Below are 23537 nucleotides of genomic sequence, written 5' to 3' on the forward strand. Positions count from 1 at the left end.
AACCGTCCTGTATCGTCTTAAAAATATAATCGATTGTCGATTTAGCCCCGCTCTCCAGCTGCCAGCTTGCGGACCTGAGGTTGACTATGATAAGAGAAGCATCGTAGCAGGTTGCCTCAAGGGCCTACTCCAAAATCCTGCCAGATTTCCGTCCATAGTCCATAATAGTGCGTAATTTTATTTTCACGAATTTATCGGATTCGGTTCGGACGTAGTTCGAAAGCGCTCTATTTTTAACGTAGGTACCTATCGTCATATTCAGATAGAACGAATATTTTCTTTACCTATGTATTTACAAATTGTCAAATCTTTTGGGAATTACATAAAAGTCATAAAATTATTTATATAATTAAATTTTGAAAAAACCCCCGACCCCGACATAGTGGACCGATTTTCATGAAACATTGCTAAGAACACTCCCGACTAACTCAGCTTTCAGACCAAAAAATCAATCTAAATCGGTTCTTCCGTTTGGGAGCTACGATTACGATGCCACAGACAGACACATACACAGACAGACAGACAGACAGACAAACAGACAGACAGATAGACAGACAGACAGACAGACAGACAGACAGACACGTCAAACTTATAACACCCCTTCGTTTTTTGCGTCGGGGGTTAAAAATGTTATTATTTAAATCTACCCATCGATGTACCCATTGCGGAAATATAAATTAGAGAGGCACTCCATTGTCAATAAACCCTTAATTGCATGATTTTACTTTTTTTAACAATTTACAGATATATGACACCATGGTGGTAAATATGCTGAGCACTGGAAAAATAATGAAAAAAATCTATCACCATTTTTAGGGTTCCGTAGCCAAAATGGCAAAAACGGAACCCTTATAGTTTCGTCATGTCCGTCTGTCCGTCTGTCCGTCTGTCCGTCTGTCCGTCTGTCACAGCCGATTTACTCGGAAACTATAAGTACTACAGTGATGAAATTTGATGGGAATATGTGTTGTATGAACCGCTACAAAATTATGACACTAAATAGTAAAAAAAAGAATTGGGGGTGGGGCCCCCATACGTGTAACTGAGGGATGAAAATTTTTTTTCGATGTACATTACCGTGTGGGGTATCAATGGAAAGGTCTTTTAAAATGATATAAAGTTTTCTAAAAAACATTTTTCTTAAAGTGAACGGTTTTTGAGATATCAGCTCTCAAAGTCGTAAAAAGTATGTCCCCCCCCTCTATTTTTATAACTACGGGGTATAAAATTCTAAAAAAAATAGAGGTGATGCATGCTAATTAACTCTTTCAACGATTTTTGGTTTGATCAAAGTATCTCTTATAGTTTTTGAGCTTACAATGTTGCATGTATGACATGTATCTAGTATCTATTATAATTGAATCAACGGTCGTGGCCCTCGTAGGGAACTCCTAAACAATGACTCATCTGACGATAAAGCTACTTACGAATTAGTCTGCCTCTGTGAACTCGATACCATTATACTAAATTACTAACACTATGCCAATATACGCACAAACGTCATTTATGTACCTACAGGCAAGGAAACTGATTCTTTAGCAGTTAACGGTTCACTTTACAATTGGTCCGCTTCGACAGGGCCTATTTTTTTACGAAGAATAATAATAAAAACACTTGTCTTCTAATAATATAGTTAACACAGCACATAATTCCCAAAAAGTTTGTACATTTGGATTAGGTACGTCTTCGATATTGATAAAAATTGTTAACCGACTTCAAAAAAAGGAGGAGGTTCTCAATTCGACTGAATGTTTTTTTTTTTTGTATGTATGTTACTCGATATCTCCGAGAATCATGGACCGATTTTCAAAATTTTTTTTTCAATCGATCAGGTATACCCCGAGATGGTCCTATTGGCACCAAGTCGGGGTCTGATGATGGGATCTTGGAGAAATCGAGGGAACTCTTCAAATGTTATAGGCACATGTAATGTTTTTAATGTATTTTTCAAAGGTAAACCAGTATTTAGATGCTTACAGGGTGTCCACTTTCTGGAAAGTCAGGGAAAGTCAGGGAAAAGTCAGGGAAGCTCATAGTGGTCATGGAAAGTCAGGGAAAGTCAGGGAAATGATTTGGAGGTCAGGGAAAAATTTGGCACCAAGAATAAAAAAACAAAAAGTATTGAAAAATTAGACTTTTAACTTAGACTTAGACTTTTTATGACAAGTATAGTGCCTGGCCTCCATCCCAGTGATTACTAATGAGGGATATCTTCATGCTCTAGCTGACCTTAATTTATTTATATATATTCGTACAACATTCATAATGGGCGACGTGAAAACGACAAAGTTACGTCGCTGTCCAAATTCTAAGTATCTATCAGCCGACAACCCAAAGCGGAGTTCCTCATAAAGCCAATGGCGCAAAACGTCACATAGAGACGCAATTTTGTATGAGTCAAAGGAGCATAGGAGGATAATAAGCCTGACAATAAGAATCACTTTGAAACCTAAAGGCATGTCGTGGCAAAACACCTAAATGGGCATCCCGACTCTGACAACAGACAAAAAATTTCGCGCTCGCTTCGCTCGCGTTTACTACTTTTACATAGGTCATATTTTAATTCTTTGTCAATACTTCGCGCTCACTACGCTCGAAATCTCATTTTCATTTCAAGCCTGTATTCCTGCTCTCCTGCTCGCTCTGGTACTCCATTTTGTTTGCTATGTTATGTGCTATCAGCTGCAGAAGTGCATGGGGAATTTATCAATGGGTTCATTTATACTTTCTCCATGCAATTTTGCAGCTCACTGTACGTAATAACTACTATCAGCCCCAGGGACGTATAAAAGGGTAAAAAATTTCGCGCTCGCTGCGCTCGCGATTTTTTTTGTCTACCATACCATATCCAAGGGCGCCGAAACTCAATCTCGCTCTACCCTGATAGAGTGCACGGGCCGACACTGTATAGCCAAAAGTAAATGGCGATAACTACCAACTACAGATTTCGTTAATGTTAGTTTTATAAAACCAGAAATTAAAGTTTAATAGTTAACATAAAAGTAAAAAAAAAACCGTAGGTATAAAAGTATGAACTACCTTGCAAATTTTAATATTTCGTACTTTACGTACGTGAGAAAACAAACATATTCCAGAAAAAAACTGTGACAGACAGACAGACAGACGCACTAGTGATCCTATAAGGGTTTCGTTTTTCTAAAAAAAACTGCTTTTTTCAGGTTTTTTTTTTCAAGACAGAACAAAAAAACTGTTTTTTCACAACCCTGACCAAAAGTGGTAAAAATGTCATCATAGAATGAAAATTTGGTCAGGGAAATTTTCTTAAATGGTCATGGAAAGTCAGGGAAAAGTCAGGGAATTTTTTTTGGGTTTAGTAGTGGACACCCTGTGCTTAGATTATTGCAATCCGATAAGAAATCTGAATTCAAAGGTTTATTATTTTTTAGTTTCTCCGTGTTTTGTAACGCGCTTATTTTTGAAGGCGGTTTTATTTTTTGTTAAAAAGTTTTTAAGAGTCCATGATGCTGAGCAAGATCCACTAGGTTTCCCAAAATGTCCCAGGTACTTTGTATGAAACTTTCCTTTTTTGTTCGAATAAAAATCTGGTATTCTTGCTCAGCATCATAGTCTCTATTAGCCTAATTTTTATCAATAGATATTAGAGACATGATCCAAACGTACTAACTTTTTGGGGATTGCTAAACTAATGATCATATCAGCAGAATGCAAGCTATATGATCACCATGATCAGTAGGCCTAGCACATGATGGCCGCGAGAGTATGTCGCCACAAGAAAGATGACACGTCTTCTTCTAACTGTATTAAGAGGGCTTTCGTGTTAAAAATAGTGAAATCGCAACCGAGCGCTCGATCATACCGTGTGTGGTATCAAATTAAAGGGCTTTGCGAGTAGTTTATAAATATATATCACATTATAGGACTTTTTCTACTTGGTCTAACAAAATATGAGAAAATGTCCAAAAGTGGTAATAATTGTACCGGTGAAGGCTCGTTTTCAAAAAATTGGCAAAAATCAATAATAGCAATTTATAATCCCTAAGGCATAACAGCAATTTAAGTAAACGTTGCAGATTAATTTAGTACAAAACTTACTTCGATGTGATGTAGATTTTCAAAGAAATTGTCACTTAATTTTAGGTAATTTCTGAAAAAAATTGAATTCGCCTTAGGCTAGTTTACTCTTTTTCAAAAACTTAAAATAAAAATCTAGTCTGAAATGATTGTGGTACAGGATATACGAATTATAAATTTACCCGTTTTAATATTCAAAATTGTCCAAATTTTACAAATAAGATCGACTGATTCAGCTCTATACGTGCGTTTTTCTAAACGTGCATTAGAGAAAAATTCATAATTAATTTAGTGAGTTAGTTTTCAAAAATCCAGTCTTATAAAAATCAAGATAATAAGATGCTCTAACTGGAACTTGAATTAAACAAATCTATTGGATAACGGAAAGTGTAGTATTTCACCGACTAAAACTATCAATTTTACATTCTTTTGACGTTTTTTTTTGAAAGCAGCCTTAATGACATAAGGACGGGTAGTCTAATTCGCGGCGACATACTCTCGCGGCAATCATGTGCTAACCCTGCTGATGTGATCATGATCTAGTGGCTTCATCTGAGGCAATGCGCTCTATAAGCGTTATATTTATAATTATTGTCATTCTTGTAGTCCAATAAAATAACTAAAAATAGCTGTTATGTAATTTGCGTAAGCTTATTCATACCAAGGCCACCAGCAAGGCTAGGGAACACCAACAAAAGATGACCTTTCGTCGATAAACTGAACTTATTACTCATCTCCTGAGTCTCATCTGTGTCTACATATACTAATAGGTATACTGTCTGAACTCTGATATTAGCCAATTGTCGCTATGCGAGCAACGAATTAGGAAGTTGTTACAGCACTTTTAGGAATTGTTTTTGAAAATCCCCTAGCCGTTTTTGAGCTAAACACAGTGCATAAAACATTCGTTTTAAGCTTGTAAAAGTATACCTCTTTGCAGACCTGTTACTTGTTTTGGTGATATCTAAGGGCAGTATCGAAACGATGATGAGATTTGTCTTTATGCGCATTAAAAAATGGAATGATCAAAAATAAATATCATAGCTAGGGTTGCCAACCGTGCTATATAATATAGTACTGTACTATATTTTGGCCCAGCGTACTATATTCTATATGAAACATATATAGTACGCAAAAGTACTATATTTTTGGGGTCCATGCCAGTGGCGAATTTACACTAGGGTAAAACCGCCAGGAGCGGCGTTATGATAATGAAAAAAATTTCGCGCTCGCTCCGCTCGCGCTTTTATTCATATTTAACAGTGGCGGCGCGCTCATACAATCCAATTCCCACCGAGTTGCCCTAGATGTTCCGCAACAAATACCAAAGTTACAAACCACCATTGAAATAAAAAAATATACTTATAATAGTTATAATTAAAACATTACGTATTGCCTCACAAATAATAACACCATTTGCTTAAATTCAAATATGTACCTAAAATTATCGGGCGCGCGAACGCAAAGTGAAGCTACTTATGCCTAAGCTTTCATATTCATTCATGGTCACTCCACACAGATACAAAAATCACGCACACGCTGATAAAAACAGCCCGCTCAACTAAACTCCAAAGCAACTCGGCTTCTTATCGAGTTATTCATTTGAATACAAACCGTAAACAATGTGTTATAAGGTTTATATTTGAAAACATACACATTCACAAAGTCCGCGCGTGTGAGTGTTGCCTATCGCGAACTCCTATGTCGTAATTTGGGCGCAACTATCTCTTTTACTCTACTCATAGCAGGATTGAGATGAAAGAGAAGGGTGACGGCCATTTGCGAACACATAAACAGCCAAGCGCACAACATTCGATGGCTCGCACTTGTTCATTTGAATTTAAAGCTTCGAGTGAAACAAATAAGATTGATATCACAGTGTAATAATTGCATGCTAAATATTGCCATACTAAAATTATAAATGTATTAATGGGTAAAATTTTATTGTGTTTTGTTATCGCACATATATTTATTTTAAATAAAAGCCTTTAAATATTGATAGTTTCTATTAAAAAACCGAGAATCTTATTTAATTTAAGTTTAGTAATGTGATAATGAACGTTTCTTCATCCGATATACTTTGGTTGTATGAAAAGGTTTTTAAATTCGTGGGTGAAAATGGAATAATATCACTGCAACACTTGCGTCCCGCTTGTTACCGAGGTTTCGTGTGCTTTCAAATGTTTTGTGTTATTCTCTCAGTTTGTTTATTAACTTGCTCATTACGTGCAATATATCAGTGAAATTTAAATGATTTGGAGTGTTTCGGTGTCGTGTTTTAGTGACAGTGCAAGCCAGAGTTTCAAGGTTAGATACTACCTGTTTTTAAGAGATAGTTAGGACTTTCTTTGGTTTGTTTAGTAATGGCAGCGTTAATTCATTTTGACTGTTGTATAATAGATTACTTACTAAATGAATCAACACGTTTTTCGACGCAAACATTCGAAATAAAGAAATCGGCCGTGATCGTCCAGAGTTAAATATAAGTTATAAGCGGAGAGATGGCTTTTTTAAGCGCTTTCATAGCGGACTGTATGATAAATGCACTTGGATGGGCGCCTAAGGTACCTAATATTAAGGTAGGTTGCGTTTTTTAGGGTTCCGTAGTCAACTAGGAACCCTTATAGTTTCGCCATGTCTGTCTGTCTGTCCGTCCGTCCGTCCGTCCGTCCGTCCGTCCGTCCGTCCGTCCGTCCGTCCGTCCGTCCGTCCGTCCGTCTGCGGACAATCTGAGTAACCGTTAGCACTAGAAAGCTGAAATTTGGTACCAATATGTATATCAATCACGCCGACAAAGTGGTAAAATAAAAAGAGGAAAAAAATGTTTTGTAAGGGTAAAAATGTTTTTTCATTCCAACCCCAACGTGTAATATACTGTTGGATAGGTATTTAAATATGAATAAGGGTTTATTAAAATCGTTTTTTGATAATATTAATATTTTCGGAAATAATCCTCCCCCCTCTAACTTTTGAACCATATGTTTAAAAAATATGAAAAAAATCACAAAAGTAGAACTTTATAAAGACTTTCTAGGAAAATTATTTTGAACTTGATAGGTTCAGTAGTTTTTGAGAAAAATACGGAAAACTACGGAACCCTACACTGAGCGTGGCCCGACACGCTCTTGGCCGGTTTTTATTTTTTGCTCTGTGTTGCCTTCCAAATATATTCACGCGCCGCCACTGATATTTAACCTTCACTGTACATTTTATTATTTCGTTCTGACCTGCAAATATTGCAGTTACGTATATAGCCACTGTTGTTTGCAAACATTTGTATTTTTTCCATGATATATTAAATAACGACATTTCTTAAGGGGATTCTCTACTCCGATGAGCTTCGATTTGAATCCATTGGTATTATGAATATTACGATAGTTTCTAAAGCATATTAACAGCATCGTCTTTAAACAAACTAGCATCCCATAATTAGGTACCTACTTCACAGCTCATTGATTCTGTGATATTTAGCATCAAAGTTGAACTATTTTAGGACCGAAACTGGTTCTTTGGTCAGAATTTTTGCCTTAATTAGTTTAAAATTAAAATCGCTTTTGCATTTTTATAAAAGTCTAGATTTCATTTAACTAAAAATGTTTTTAAAACAATGTCAAATTTCATAAAAAATATAAGTACTTATAATATGGGTATTTTTTTTAATATGGGTCTTGTAAAAAAAGTAAGTAGGTAACTATTGAAATTAAAAGAATATTAATAGGTACGTAAGTAAAAATTGCATGCCTGTCAATAAATTTAGAAAGTGATAGAAGACTCAATATTGCATATTTTTTGAAATACGCCATATATATTGTTGGTGTTCAATAAAACATTTGGGACATTACATACAATAAACAACTAGTTATACATATATTACGCTAAGTAAAACATTCGACAACATGAAAGTTTGCTTTTTTAAAAAAGGCCAAATGTTAAGTTGGTAAATGTGAGCTTGGCAAATAAAACAATATTAAGTTTGAAATGAACATTCGGCGGAATAAAATTCCGTGAAACGTGAGTTGGGAAGTTATATTCGGCCATACAACTTTCGACGATAGTTATAAGAGAACCAATGCAACATAGAACTTGTCAAAAATCGATGAAAAGCCCCTTAGAGTGGACAGAAAGAACGATCTCTACGACTTGGTTATCGATTATGTGTACCGTACTATATTTTATTTCGGTGTACTATATTTTTAGATGGAATTTTATAAAATACTATATTTCCCTAAACAAAAGTTGGCAACCCTAATCATAGCCGTGGTAAAAATTCTGAACAAAAATAATTAGAATCTCAATACATCGTATCCCTTTTAGAAGTTTATTTAAAAGGAGGAGGTCTCTCATGTGATAATAGAATTAAGGGTGATTTTTTACCCTACCTGGATAGTTTGTGACACTAACACAGTTCCTCAATCGATTGCCTCTTATTTTACTTCAATACAAAAAGGCAAAAACACCTCAGTATCCGCGTGTTCAAGGACTACGATACCGTCACGTTATCAGATAGCTGTTAATTGTTATTTGCGATTGTACTCTACTCTGTCTTCACGTGGACTAGCCTCTTGTGATTATAACTGTACTTAGTATTTACCATTCCACGTGTGGCGTAAAAAATAAGGAACCTTTCATATTATTTGTCTTATTTGTTAGAAATCACATGGCCTATCGTGAACAATGATTCGCAAATTGTAAGAATATTTCTCTTTCTCTGACGCCCAAAGTCCGATCACTGCTCATATCAATTCAATAGTATAAGTACAGAAAATTTAATTGATTACCTGTTCCATATAGATTTTTTCTCGGATTTGATACGTAGGTCTTTTACATAGTTTACCGATCCTCGGTAGAATTTTCTTTTCTAAAAGCAGCCAGGCTTGCTCGTTTAGTAATTCCTAAGTATTTGAGCTAAGTTGTTCGCTGCATCTTTGGCACGCTTCGTTAGCCCTAACTTTGCGGATATTGATCAGGTTCATGTAACGAGTTGCAAGATTCTTTCTAACTGGGACATTTTTTTTCTCAAAACTACTTCTCCCCTCTCTAAATATAGTTAAAAAAATTGCGCCTATTCTTCTACCCTCACCAGGGAGGGGGCTTACCACGGACGCGATAAAATTACGGTCATTATTCTCAGGCGTAAAACTGTGAGAAAGAAATATACAAGTTCGGTGGTTGCGGTAGGCCCTGGATCGTAAATCGTTCCCGGCCAACTTGTACTCCAGTCAATGGAATGCGTTTATCTCGCTGGACGTGATAGCGCGCCACATGACATGTCACATGTTGCTACGTACGTGGCCATTCATTTATCTGCTCAAAATAGCTTCGGGAAATAAATTTGCCACCTATTGAAAAAAATACCATTGTCTTGTGTCTTAGCAGCACATGCAGGAAAGTTCATGACATGCTCGTTAGCGATTAGTGCATCAGAATCAGAACATAATCTATAAATGTTATCATTTTTGCCATATTTGCCAAACAGCTGACCGCAGTACGATGAAATTTTGTACTGAGGACTGAGGAACTTCATATTTCTTATAACCTGGATAAAAACATCATTTTTGTTCTGCAGTTCACGATGGGGATTAAAAATGTGGAATACCTATATTTAGAGAGGTGGGTGCGGTTTACGGTCCTTGTGGCCAATAGTTTTTATTAAATGTCTGATACGCAGACGAATTCCCAGGCATGCATAGAGAAAGATAAAGATAATTTCCATCAATTGTGTGATGCTCAAGAATTACCTGTCTAACATATCTCAAGAGATTCCCAAGATTCACAGATACTAGTGTTCTAGAATATTGATTTCATACGTCACCTGTGCTGTGGCAGGTCGCGTCGCAGTGTTGTCGTATGTTTGTCGCACCGCCGCCCACGAGTATCGACGGCCCGCTTGTAAGTCTTCGCAGGTTCAAGGGTATCACGCATACGTCACGCAGTCGTGAAAAGACAGGTGGACGTTATACAAGAAAAAGTTGAAATATTGCAATGTGATTATAAATGGTAAAACATAAAAAAAATAGTACATTACGATACAAGTGCGTAAAAAAGGAAGTTCGAAACGAGTGGCGATAAATTAAAACACGACCGAAGGGAGTGTTTTAAATCGACACGAGTTACCAATTTCCTTTTCGCACGTGTATCGTACGACGTTTTTCAGTACAGATGGCCCTCCCTTCGGTCGTGTTTTAATTTATCGCCACTCGTTTCGAACTTCCTTTTTTTACGCACTTGTATCGTAATGTACTATTGTCTCAGTTTAGCAGAAAACGCAAAAGGGTCTGACACAATAATACAGTAGTTTACATTATATCAGATTTTTCAATGCTGGCATTAAGATGACTTTAGTGTGTACTAGTTAAGTTGTGTTTAAAAAAAAAAAATTAACTAGCTTTTTAGTGTGTGAGTGACGTTTGAAATGTAAACATTGTATCGCTAACCTGAGCAATTAAATCAGCAAATTTACGGGAAATCCTTCAAGAAAATACATTTAAACCGCAGCAGAAAAGCGACACGTCCATAATGCACGCCGGGAATTACTTGTGACAACTTTGGTGAGCTGGTTGCTGCTAAATTTACATAAAATCTGATATGGCCGGAAAGACTAACTAACGGTAAATACACTCACACAAAGATATTTTAAACTAACGAAGTAGTTTTGAGTTAAATTATCAAAAACTAAAAGGTACATCGTACAGTCGATTCACTGACATTGCAAACTGAACTGACACATTTTGACGTTTGCCACCTGTCACTTATAAGAAGGGCGTTCAGAAACATCAAGAATTTCACACTAGAAAAATACGTTCCTATCTACGCAAAATCCTTACTACTGGAAAATGATTTGCCTGTACTGCCACGAACCAGTTCATCATATCGAAATGCTAGTATGCATAGCCTGCAACGAACCTTACCATCATCGATGCGTGCAAATGACATCCGCTTATTACAGGGAACACTCGACCGAACTAAAACGCTCTTGGAGATGCCCCACTTGCAATAGTGGTATCACGCGCAGAAAAATCGGTGATAGTACACCTGTACGCACTAAAATGCCTCCCGAACTAAACGATACCACAATGTCCGTTGATGAACTTTTAAACCAGGGGGAGAACTCTATTACAGATATCGAGGAAGCCAAAAACAACAATACACAGACAAGTTTTTCTACTTTGACCCCTACCGCGTTAGAGCCCCGTCCTATCACCTTAGAAGAGATAAGTATACTACTAGATTCCAAGCTAGAGAAAAATAATGCAGCTCTTACTAGAGAAATTAATAAAACCTTACGCACAGAAATAACAAATATAGTACAGGAACTAAACAAAGATACCACAATGAAAATAAATACCTTAACTACGCACCAAAAAGATTTCAAAGCAGAGCTTGATAAAACAAATTCAGTTATACAAATGCTTCAAAGGAAAAACCAGGAACTACAAACGGAGCTCAAAGAGTTAAAAAGAACATTAGAAAACCCGGAGTCTAAAGTCACCAATGAGAGCACAAAAAAAATTGTATTATTTGGATTAGAGGAATATGAATACGAAACTGAAGCTGAATTGTGTCATCGTATCGATAATATATTCTATGGCATTTTGAACATAAACATAAACGGATTTATAGAGGGATTATCACGCATAGGAAGAAGAGGATACCGTCGCCCTTTGCAAATAGAGCTTCTTAGCAAACGAATGACAACGTACCTACTCGACAACGCCCATTGCTTTAAGAACACGGGATACGCCATCTCACCATTCCTAGACGGAAAATCACTGGAACATAGGAAACTTTTAAAAAGTGAACTCGCTAAAGCACGCCTCGAAGGACATCACGCAATTATCAGAAGAAACAGATTGTATATAAATGGCAAGGAATTCACCCCAACTCAGCAAAGTGTGAGCCATAGTGTTCAACCCATGAACATGCCTGAAGCTACAATTAACAAACTCACTAAGAAGAAACAGGATGTGAAAACAAGTGACGTAGCAAAACCCGAAAGTAGTGCGGCCGATAAACTACTGGAGGGAGAAACGGACATCAGGAAAGAAGAACAGCACCCACCAACAACGGCAAGTAAACTGAGACCACACACCCTAAACACACAGAGACCGCATAGTCTACCGGGGACATCGACAAATTCCTTTCGAGAATAAATTTAACGCACTTTACCAAAATATACGTAGTATAAAAAACAAGACACATTTGATAGAGGCAGCCACAGAAGAAGACTATAATATACATGCAATATGTCTAACAGAAACCTGGATAACTACTTCCAAACTCGATCTATTAAAAATCGAAGGTTATACCCTAGCTTCTTCATATTGTCGTCCCAGCAGAGAAGGTGGAGGAGTGTGCATACTACTGAAGCATGGCCTTGAATACACGGAATGTAGCGATATTACAGCTATGTCAGTGGAATATTTATTTGAAATCTGTGCTGTAGAGATTAGTAAATTAAATTTAATATTGATTAACATATACTGGCCAGATAGTAAAAGACTGCCAGACTTATTTTTTGAACTATTGACAAAATTAATGCAATGTATACAGCAAAGATATAACAAAAAAGATGTTATCATTGGTGGAGATTTTAACGTAAACATCTTACAGGAAACGAAATGTTCAATAACACTAATAAATTTAATGAAATCATTCAATTTTCACCAAAACGTTAAAGAGTACACTAGAATAACAGATACTAGCTCTACATGTATAGACCTTATTTTTAAAAATTACCATCGTGAAAATTTTCATATCCTAGTACGCGATTATGGCTTATCAGATCACAAAGGTATATCAATAAGCTCTCCGTCTGTTTCATTCGACACACCTAGTACTTGGAATATTATGAAAAGGCTATATAATGATAAAAATTGCTCAAAATTTAAGGCAGAATTAACTCAAATTGATTTTAATAGCATTATTGCCCAAGAAAGAACGGTCAGTGATAATTATAATCAATTCCAAAATGTTATCAATAATATATTGAACAAATGTATACCTAAAGTCAAATTTAAAATAAAAACAAAATCTAAAAATACATGGCTGACAAAGGGTATTAGACAATCGTGCAAACATAAAAGAATGCTTAAAGTATTTGTATCCCAAACCAATAACGAGATTTTGAACAAACACTATAAAGCATATGAAAAAACATTAAAAAAAGTTGTTATAACCTCTAAACGGCTACATAATATAGAAAAGATTAAAAAATCAGACAACATAATAAAATCAATGTGGTACATAGTAAAAAAGGAAACAAATAAATTAAATAATAAAAAACGACAGAATATCAAACTGAAAACAAATAGTACAATCATAGACGATCCTGAAATAATTGTTAACACTTTCAATAGCTTTTTCTTATCAGTCGGAAATCAAACGGCAGCAGCATCCCCGACGGGTAGACCTGCAATATCGCGAATCAAAAACTCAATGTACTTAAGTCCCGTATCAGAAATTGAAGTAAAAAATATAATCAAAAACTTAAAAAACAAACGAAGCTACGGATATGATGAGATACCACCGCACTTAGTAAGACAATGTGCAGATGTGCTGTCAGTACCCCTAGCACTACTAATAAACCAATCATTCGCGGAAGGTGTCGTCCCAGATGCGTTGAAAGTTTCGGTAATAAAACCAGTATACAAAAAGGGCAACAAAAGCGACTGTAATAATTATAGACCAATTGCGCTTTTATCGACTTTTTCAAAAATATTTGAAACCGCGATGTCAAGGCGACTTTACTCCTTTTGCGAAAAATTTGCCATCTTTGACGACGCTCAATACGGCTTCCGCGAGAGAAGATCAACTACTCTTGCAGTGTACAAATTTGTTCGAGAAGTACTAAGTATAATAAATGAAAGAAAATACGCTATAGGCGTTCTACTAGATATGAGTAAGGCTTACGACCGAGTTATGTACAACATACTACTAAAAAAACTAAAAGATATAGGAATAAGAGGGAATGCTCATGACTGGTTTTCGTCCTACCTCACAAACCGCGTACAGTATGTCGAAATAGAGCATCACAACTTCGATACTGACACAATATACAATGTCAAATCACAAATATCAAAAGTAAAACAATCGATACCCCAGGGGAGTGTACTCGGTTGCATTTTATTTCTAATCTACATTAACGATTTACCCAAGATAATAAAAAGCCCATGTACCTTGTTTGCTGACGATATTTCTTTTGTCATATCGTGCGAAAGCGAACAAAACCTGAACAGTGAATTAGACTCGACCCTAGAAGAAGTTGTAGCATGGCTCAGTGACCACAACCTAGAAGTCAATTTCGAAAAAACAAAAATCATCCAATTTAAGCCTTCTCAAAAACAGACTCTAGACATTGATTACTCTTATAAAAATAACAAAATAGAATCAATATCATCAACTACATTTTTGGGTATTAACGTGGACTCAGCCCTTAACTGGAAAGATCACATTAATAAAATAAGCAGCAAATTAAGTAGCTTCATATATGGATTATACAACCTAAAAAATGTACTGACATAAAAATAGCCACAAATGCATACTACGCCTATGCTCACTCTTGGCTACAATACGGAATCATACTGTGGGGAAATAGTCCAAATATGAATAATCTTTTTTTATTACAAAAACACTGTATTAGAGTTCTTGTAAATACTCATCAATTGGATAGCTGTAAACCGTACTTCATAGAATTAAAAATTCTCACCCTAGTCTCCATGTACATATTAGAAGCATGCCTTTTGGTAAGGAATAATAGAAACCTCTTCCCCGAATACTCGCGGCCGGCTCATTTACGGCCTAAAACCAGATTAGCCACCCCAAACTCTACTCTACAGATGATCCATAAAGGCCCTCTTGGTATGCCAATAAAAATATACAATAATATCCCAAACGAAATAAAAGAAATAAATAATTATAATAACTTTAAAAACGCATTAAAAACTTACCTCATAAATAAAGCGTATTACACATTAAAAGAATTCTTTGGTGACACAAACAGTGTAGACGAATAATTTTATCGGCACAGACAGGCTAAAGAAAAACCCATACACCAATCCATACAAATTGGCTTATGCCAGTAATGCATGTTATCTTATTCTAAGTTAGAATTAAGTAAGAAAACATTGTTGCTATGCCCTTACAGGGTTCATGTGGAACTGTAATAATCTTAAGAACTGTATACTAACATGAGTGCAATAAACAAATTGAAACTTGAAACTTGAAACTTTGCCCGCGGCTTCGCACGCGTTAAATTCGAAAATTGCGGAATGCTCTATACAAACTTCCACCACTCATTTTAGGGAAGTGGGGGGTTAAATGGAGACAAAAAGTAGCCTATGTCACTTCATCTCTTCAACTATCTTCACTTAAAAAATCACGTCAATCCGTAGCTCCGTTTTGCCGTGAAAGACGGACAAACAGACACACACACTTTCCCATTTATAATATTAGTATGGATTAAACGTAAAACACCAATGAAGTCAAATGAAAATAATTGTCGTATGTCATCATACAGCCTTGGACATGGGGATTCCCTAGACGGGGAAACACGTTTGGGAGCGCAGCGAAGATGACAATCCTTCGTTCATTTAGTAGCGAACACTTGTCTATTTGTATCAATCACTCTTCCATTAGTGCTACAGATAATAACACATCCTATATCATCCGTTTCATTCCCAACAGAGCGTATTACGCACACACGATCAGCACGCACCCTGATTGTCAGAAAACCTTTCCTTATTCTTATTTGAACTCTAACGCTTAGTAAAATGCATTCTAACCTGACAAAAGACTATGGCAGAAGATTGAAGAATCTTCCTAGGTTCCTCATGGCTGAGGGTCTAGACCACATGAGGTCGTTATTTTGGGCACCATTGCAGGGGCCCGTTTCTCGAAAGGTACAAGCCTTGTATTACAAGTGCGCGAACTGTCAAATCGTATGGGTTGTCATGGAAACGCACTTGTAATACAAGGCTTGTACCTTTTGAGAAATGGGTCCCAGAGCTCTTCATTACGCAGGGTTTACTGCATAATCATAATCATAATCATTTTATTGGTAATAAATAAATTACATGTCAATATTTCAAATACAATCGTAATAAATAAAAATTATTAGTACAAGACTAGGAACTATTATTGTAAAGAAAGAATTCCCTATAATCATAGAACGTCTGCTCTATAAGCCAATTTTTCAGTTTGGTTTTAAATGTTGCTATATTAGGTGTAGCGATTATTGCATTCGGGAGGTTATTATAGATCTTGCGACCCATGACGTGTGTGAGTTTCCTTGACTTAGCGAGTCTATGTGACACGCAGGGCAGCTTTCCAGCGCGCGCGCTACGGGTCTCATACCTGCGCGAGGCCGTGTTACAGTTGGGCGTTGCGTCTACTTCTTCTCGTGTGGTCCACTGCCATTTTAAAAATAAGGAGAGATGGTAGCGTTCAGCTGCTGTCCTAATATAGGCGCCTGTGTTAATCCCTGGCATCATCCAGCGTTGGTGGATGTCCGTTCCCACGTTCTCAATCCACCATGCCAACTATAATACGTTTTTCAAGGCTCTCCGAATCTTTGGCTAAAATAATATTTTCTATTCAGTGACCTCAATGTTGCTTTTTGCTCGACGCTGTCCGTTATCATCTGCATGCGAATTTATTGTTTTTATCACCGAGTTTTATGTCCGGCTGTATAATTTTAGGCACAATCGCTTATTATGGGCGGCGTTGCCAGGGGTTCTGTATTGGTCGAAACTAACTCCGCATATACATATGTAAATTTACAAATTCCCATGACAATGACGTTTTCAGTGGCACTAGTTTAACAGCTGCCAAACCAGGCCGAACTTATCTGTAAACTATCCTACAGTTCTGTTATAAAAGTATTTTAGTCGTACCTCTTTTTCTAGAACATTATTTTGCTCTAAACATCTCAACTGTTTTTCTTTGCTCTTTGCCTCATAAAAGTGTTCCCAAACTTACTGACCTTGAGTGTTTCTAAATGAATAGCTACGTAGTTGCAGTCCAGACATTGTACCGTGAGACCGCGACGTTAGCATTCGCACGGAGTCCTCATAAATTTGAGCAGGCGACCTTGAGACCTACCGCCGCGGTGCAGGTTGTATAACTTCGCCTAGATAAAGGTGCATTTGTTAGTACACAGGTGCTATTATTACAAGACTGATTACAAGTGCATGACATGTGTAATGAGTGATAATTTTAGATAAACCGTTATATCGTAGATGTTTATTGGGTAGTACGTAGTAAAAAGGAATGTACCTATACAGGATGTATTTTGATAGCTGGTCAGTAAGGGCAGCTATGATATGCCGTAGGGGGACCATCCATCGATTTCAAATTGATGAAAAATGGCATTTTTACAGATTTTGGAAAAAACGTACAGGGAGCGAGAAAAGGACATTTTTGACAAACTTTTTTTTTTGACGCCAATCGATCCCATTAACTATCGATACTGAATAGGAATAGAATCGATTGGCATCATAAAAACACCATGTAGAAAAAAAATTTTCATACAAATTGTATGGGAAAAGTTTTTCGCGATTTGTGACTTTTCTAACCGGAATTTTTTTTTGGTCTCATACAAACTTTTGATCCTGGATAGGAATGGGATCGATTGGCGTCAAAAAAAAGTTTGTCAAAAATGCCATTTTTCATCAATTTGAAATCGATGGATGGTCCCCTTAGACCATTTTCACGTAGGACTACGGCATCTCATAGCTGCCCTTACTGACCCGCTGTCAAAATACACCCTGTATATTAGGACAGACATACCTACATAAAGCAAGTTAAGTTTCTTTCCTGCATTTTCAACTTGATTGAATCGATCATTGTAAGAGCTTAGCAATTCTATTAGCAGTTATTATAGTATTGATGGGAATCCTCTTTACTGAATGTTTAATTAGATGGCTATAGGCCGGCCACATGCGAGCCGCGACCTTGCATGCTTCACTACACTGACCGATGTAGACTTTAGCTCGTTACAATAAGGGTTACAAATGGTCAGAGTACGATGCCGTGAACAGCTGAAATAGACAAAAAATAACTGACATTGTTGCTCTTTAGCTGTTATACTTACTAATATCGTTTTCATCACACCCGCACTTTAAATGTGCTATTGCACGCAGGCGGAGCGTGAGTTGTTAATCGTTCTCCCAAGGGAATATCCTTTGTACTTAACTTTTTTACATCTATTTACATATTTTTTCATGGTGATGAAAAAATGTTAATAGGTTAACTCAGTTTCGGCAGGCGTCGCGATTTAAGTAAGTATTCTCGAGTAATATTAGATGGTTGAAAATGTTTATAGGTTTCCAGTTTCCACTGGAGTTAGATAACAATGAAGTGTCTAGATAATTAGTAGCAAGAAAAATGCACAGCCATCGGCAGGGCTCGTATTTTTCAAAATTTCGGTCAGACAATCCGATATCGGATATAGGACCGATATCCTTTATACATTTTATGATATAGCCGACGAGCGTGTATGAGAAACGTTATGAAAGTGTGTGAAGCGAAAGTGGTTTGTCAGGATCGTAGTAAATGGAAATCCATGATCTCTGTCTACCGCTCTGGGAAACAGGCGTAATTGTATGTAATTGTATGTATGTATTTTATGATATAGGCACCTTTAATTTTTGCCTTTGATATCCTTCCTACACCGATATCCGAATTGGATAATGTGAAAACATTTTAATACTCGTAGGTACTTATGTATTTAGGCAACATGGATGACTTATCAGATTGTGCGAATTAAAACAAAATAATAAACCAAGGTCATTTTTAAATTTAAGGAAAATGGATAAATTTCACACCTCCGGCAGGACTCGAACCTGCGACCTGCGGCTTTGACGAAGCCGTCGCTATGACCAACTTAGTTAACTTGCCGCAAAAAAACCGCAGGTCGCAGGTTCGAGTCCTGTCGGAGGTGTGAATTTTTTCCTTTGATTTAAAAAATATGTAGTATCGCTCGCGTTTCTGCATGATGAAAAACAAATTGAATAAACGAAAGGAATCAAAAAATGCCGGTGTAAAAATGTATTCCGTTCCCTGATCGTTTACAGATTTTATGTGTTTGACTGAACAACTCTCGTACCGTACTATTAGGCCACTCAGCAAGCTTCGTGGCTAAACATGATACTCGACTGAAAAGGTTTGTATTATATCACGATTGTATAAAATACTATTTAATTCCAGGACACATTCGGCCGCGCCCGCAACTGGGTGAAGGAGCTCCAGCGGCAGGCGTCGCCGTCGATAGTGATCGCGCTCGCCGGCAACAAGAGCGACCTCGCCGCCAAGCGCATGGTCGAGTTTGAGGAGGCCCAGGCCTACGCCGACGAGAACGGACTCCTCTTCATGGAGACCAGCGCCAAGACAGCTATGAACGTCAACGACATATTCCTAGCGATCGGTAAGTTTATTTATTTATTTATTTACTAACGTTAAGCGTCCAATCCAACATTTTTAAGCATTGTGTATTTTTATCGATCGTTGAGGTATTTATTCTTTCGTTTGACGAGACCCGAATAAGGGCGTCTGTTATTGTGAAATTCTTATGTAACTTTTGAATGACACATTTTTGACAAGCGTTTGCTAGCCACAGATGAAAGGCTATAAACATAAAGAGAGTGGTCATGGGCCATAGTGCTAACGTGTGTCGTATGTCGCAGCGAACAAGTTACCAAAGAGCGAAGGCGGCGGCGGCGCGGCGGCGGGCGGCGCGCGGCGCCTCAACGACGGCGAGCAGCCGCGCGCCGGCTCCTGCTGCAAGTGATACACGGGGCAGGTATGCACACATATACACGCAGAGTAGAGTGATAGCCACGTTACACTACACGGTACACACACAGATACAAATACGCAGAGAAGAGTGCGGCCTGTTACACAGGCAGAAGGAAACGGTGTGCCATCGACGGTGATACAGACTATGATTCACGGTTATTTTCATTAGACTTATATTGACCGGGATATAGACCGTGATTACCTTTTTGATTTTTGTCGAGCTCCCGATATTTCGACGCAGTTGCATGCATCAGAAACATAGGAACGTTACACAGCATGTTCGCACACAAACACAAATGAGTAAAGAAGGAAGCGGCCGGATAACGGTGTCCAAGGTACTGCACGTGATACACGGAGCAGGTAAACACGCACACACAGGTAGACACGTCATACAACATCAAATACGTGAAGTAGCGGTCTGGTACACAGGCAGAAAGTGACGGTGTGCAAGTCACCACAAGTGATACACGGAACGGGTACCGTGAGCTGTAAAAGTGCATGGCGAATTAATCAATGACTTCATTCATAATTTCTCCATGCAATTTTGTAGCTCACTGTACGCGCACGGACACACACTCACAAAAGAGTGAATCTCCACGGCAACTGGTATTGCGCTCTTCTCATCCATTTACCCCCTTATTCATAAACGTGCTCTAAAGTTATCAAGCCGATTTAAAGTGCGTTTGTTCTTTTCTATCGCACCAATACGTCGGAAAGGGACAAACGAACTTAATCGGCTTGATAATTTTAGAGCACGTTTATGAATTAGGGGGTTACTCTACTACCTTACACACATCTTACATTACAAGTGTAACCTAAATTAATACGTGTTTTTTTGTACACCATATCAGTAATAAAATAATTTAGATTCATCTTTAACCGATTTAAATATATTTTTTTGAATTTCCAGATAAATTCGCTACCCTGGTCGGGCGCGCTCGGCGCATGATCCGCGCGGCGGCGCGCTAGCATATACACGTACGAGATGTAATTAATAAAGATATATTTAATTTGGTTCATGTTTTAGGCGGACGTAGCCGGCACGGCGCGGGCGGCGCGACTGCGGGAATGTACAGAATGCCCGACTTTAGGCCTATTTACACGCCACTACCACACCTCGGACAATGCCGGTCAAATATATGAAAGACGCGCGTTCCTACGCACACAGTCTAAGCTCGTGTAGGTAAACGTGTAACTTGCTTGTATGAGTGAGATGAGACAGATCGACTGATCACGTTATTGACAGGCGGTAACTGTGAGTTAACCGAGAGCGGGTGGGCGGCACTTTCAGAGGGAAGCAGGGAGTGGCCATACTGTACGATAAGTACTCTTTATTATACTTTGGCACTAATTTAATTACAGTGCGATATTTGATTAGTAAGTAACTTCAACAGTCCGCAATGTAGAAAAAATCGCATGCGAGGTCGCGTCCCGTGTAAATAGGCCCATAGACCGTGTACACATAGATAATGTAATTAATTCGGGGTACTTAGGTTAGGATTTTTGGTATCTGAATGTCATTGACGTATAAACAAATACTTGAAAGTTAGGTATATCGCCGATCTTGTGGAGATACACATGTTAATAACTCGTAGTTACAGATATTTAATATATTAAAACGTTTACCCTATAGGGTAACAAACCCCCTTTTGTCCGTAAGCGCGCCGCCCGCGCTCGTTTTAGTCTAATCTACAATTTAACAGTTAAATACTTGGTTAGAAAGCTTCACGGTTCTCAAACTTCACTTATTATATTTTAACCACTTTATTTGTACACATTTTCATTTTACTCTCCGGCCGAGGGACGCTCCATCGTCCAAATTGTGGTGAAGGTGCATTTACATTCGTTCGCTCACTTCATTCAATCATTCGTTCTCGTGTCAAAAGAAACCATTCACTCAAATTGGCAAAGATTTTATGCTAAATCATATGATTATTACAAAAATCAAAGTATTTTTCCTTGTTGAGCTGGATTCTCGACTATATAAAAATCATTAATGAATTTATTTCCAAAAATATACTTATAACCAAGACGAATGAAAACGAATACTATTTATTCAATTTAATTTATACAAAAATATTACACGTTTTCATTGTTCTTGTGTGTAAACATTGAAACGGATTGTCAAATCAAATGTCACGGTTTCTGTCACTGAAATTTTCTGCTCACTCACATCACTCATGCCTAATTAATCACCGCCCTACACCTGCAACTCTATAAAGGTCTACAAACTCAACTTTTGGTTATAGCTGGCCAGGCTCCGTAGCCGAATGGCATTTCTGCGACGACGCGAAACGCCGCAGAAATGTAGTCTGTGGCTCTGTCGCGTTAATACGCAAGAGCAATAGAGATAGATAGCTACGAAAGAGATAATATCGTGAGAATTTGTGCATTTGGCTACGCACACAGATTGTCATTTAATAATGACAGTAATAATGTATTTTAGGCTGGTTTTAGTGTCACGCGGACCCGTTCGCTTTAAAACACTCCCTGAGTTTAATACGTATTACAGGTGTAGCGCGGAAAGGTTTTACTTCGTTCTTACGGAAACGTACGAACGTGTCATGCTATTTCAGTCAGTCTCAGTACAAAACGTACTGACACTGTCTGAACTAGCATGACAAATACGAACGAACGTTTGAAAAAACCCCCGACCGCGACATAGTGGACCGATTTTCATGAAACATGGCTAAGAACACTCCCGATTAACTCAGCTTTCAGACGACAGGCAGACAGACACGTCAAACTTATAACACCCCTTCGTTTTTGCGTCGGGGGTTAAAAATATGAAGGAAAACCTATTCGCACTAAGTACATCTGTAGTCCAGTGCGGATCGCTCCGCGTGACACTGAAACCAGCCGTACACTGCTAGTTTTTTTTTAATGATTTGTCGAATGAATAGCAGGATGGCCGTGTTTTTACAAATTATATTTACAACTGGTAATATTGATAAGTTAACGGTTCCTTTATTGTCTGTGCAATATTATTTTTAGAAAGAGATAATGTTTTAAATTTAGCGACGCACTTATTACCATTGTATAAGTTCGTTGTTTTAGAAAAAGAAATGTTTACTTTTTTATCGGTCTGGTCAGCTTTATCAATAGTTTAACGAGTATACTTGCAAATTTCAAACGTTACTAAATACTTAACAGTTAGAATCGGAGTGAGCGCAAATAGTTTCTGTCCCTTTCACTCTGTACTTTATTAAAGAGACAGCAACTATTTGTGTCACTTGGTTGCGTCGTGTAGGGCGTCCATACATGTGCATAGTTATTTTAAATTAGATTTACATCTCAGTTAGGACATTATTTTATATACCTAATAAAATAATCATTGGACAAATTTGTTCTATATTAATTGTATTAATATATTTTCTGTATGATTATATATTTTTAAGAGAAGTGTAACTAGAGGGGGTGTTGTGGCAGTTAACTTTAATGTAACGGTTATTATTTAGCATTCCACTCGCCGCTTGCTTCGCGAGTTATATACAGGAGGGGATTTGGTACGCCATATTGAATGCCAGAGTCCTTGAATATCCCACTTTGCCTATTCATTGTTTGATCCTTAGATTTTGAGATTAATTATTCAGAGGTAATGTTAGAGGGTGGGCAAAGTTGTACGATTTTAGAGTAAAGTTATATAACATCTTTCGAGCTTGGCATTGTGTAAGCGACAGTACTCTTTATAG

General features: G+C 37.6%; 1 protein-coding gene across 3 annotated transcripts in view; it reads left to right on the forward strand.

Annotated features, from left to right (window-relative positions):
* LOC125226889 (ras-related protein Rab-5B) overlaps positions 1-21533 on the forward strand; it is a 54221-nt gene extending 32688 nt beyond the window's left edge. For all 3 annotated transcript variants that reach the window (XM_048131053.1, XM_048131051.1, XM_048131052.1), the window contains 3 exons: positions 19258-19474; positions 19734-19849; positions 20756-21533. In XM_048131053.1, coding sequence (XP_047987010.1) covers positions 19258-19474; positions 19734-19837 — 321 coding nt within the window. In that variant the 3' untranslated portion in view covers positions 19838-19849; positions 20756-21533. The remainder of the gene's footprint in view (positions 1-19257; positions 19475-19733; positions 19850-20755) is intronic.
* Positions 21534-23537: the final 2004 nt, after the last annotated feature.

The sequence above is a fragment of the Leguminivora glycinivorella genome, chromosome 6 (genome assembly GCF_023078275.1).
Source record: "Leguminivora glycinivorella isolate SPB_JAAS2020 chromosome 6, LegGlyc_1.1, whole genome shotgun sequence".
Taxonomy (NCBI): domain Eukaryota; kingdom Metazoa; phylum Arthropoda; class Insecta; order Lepidoptera; family Tortricidae; genus Leguminivora; species Leguminivora glycinivorella.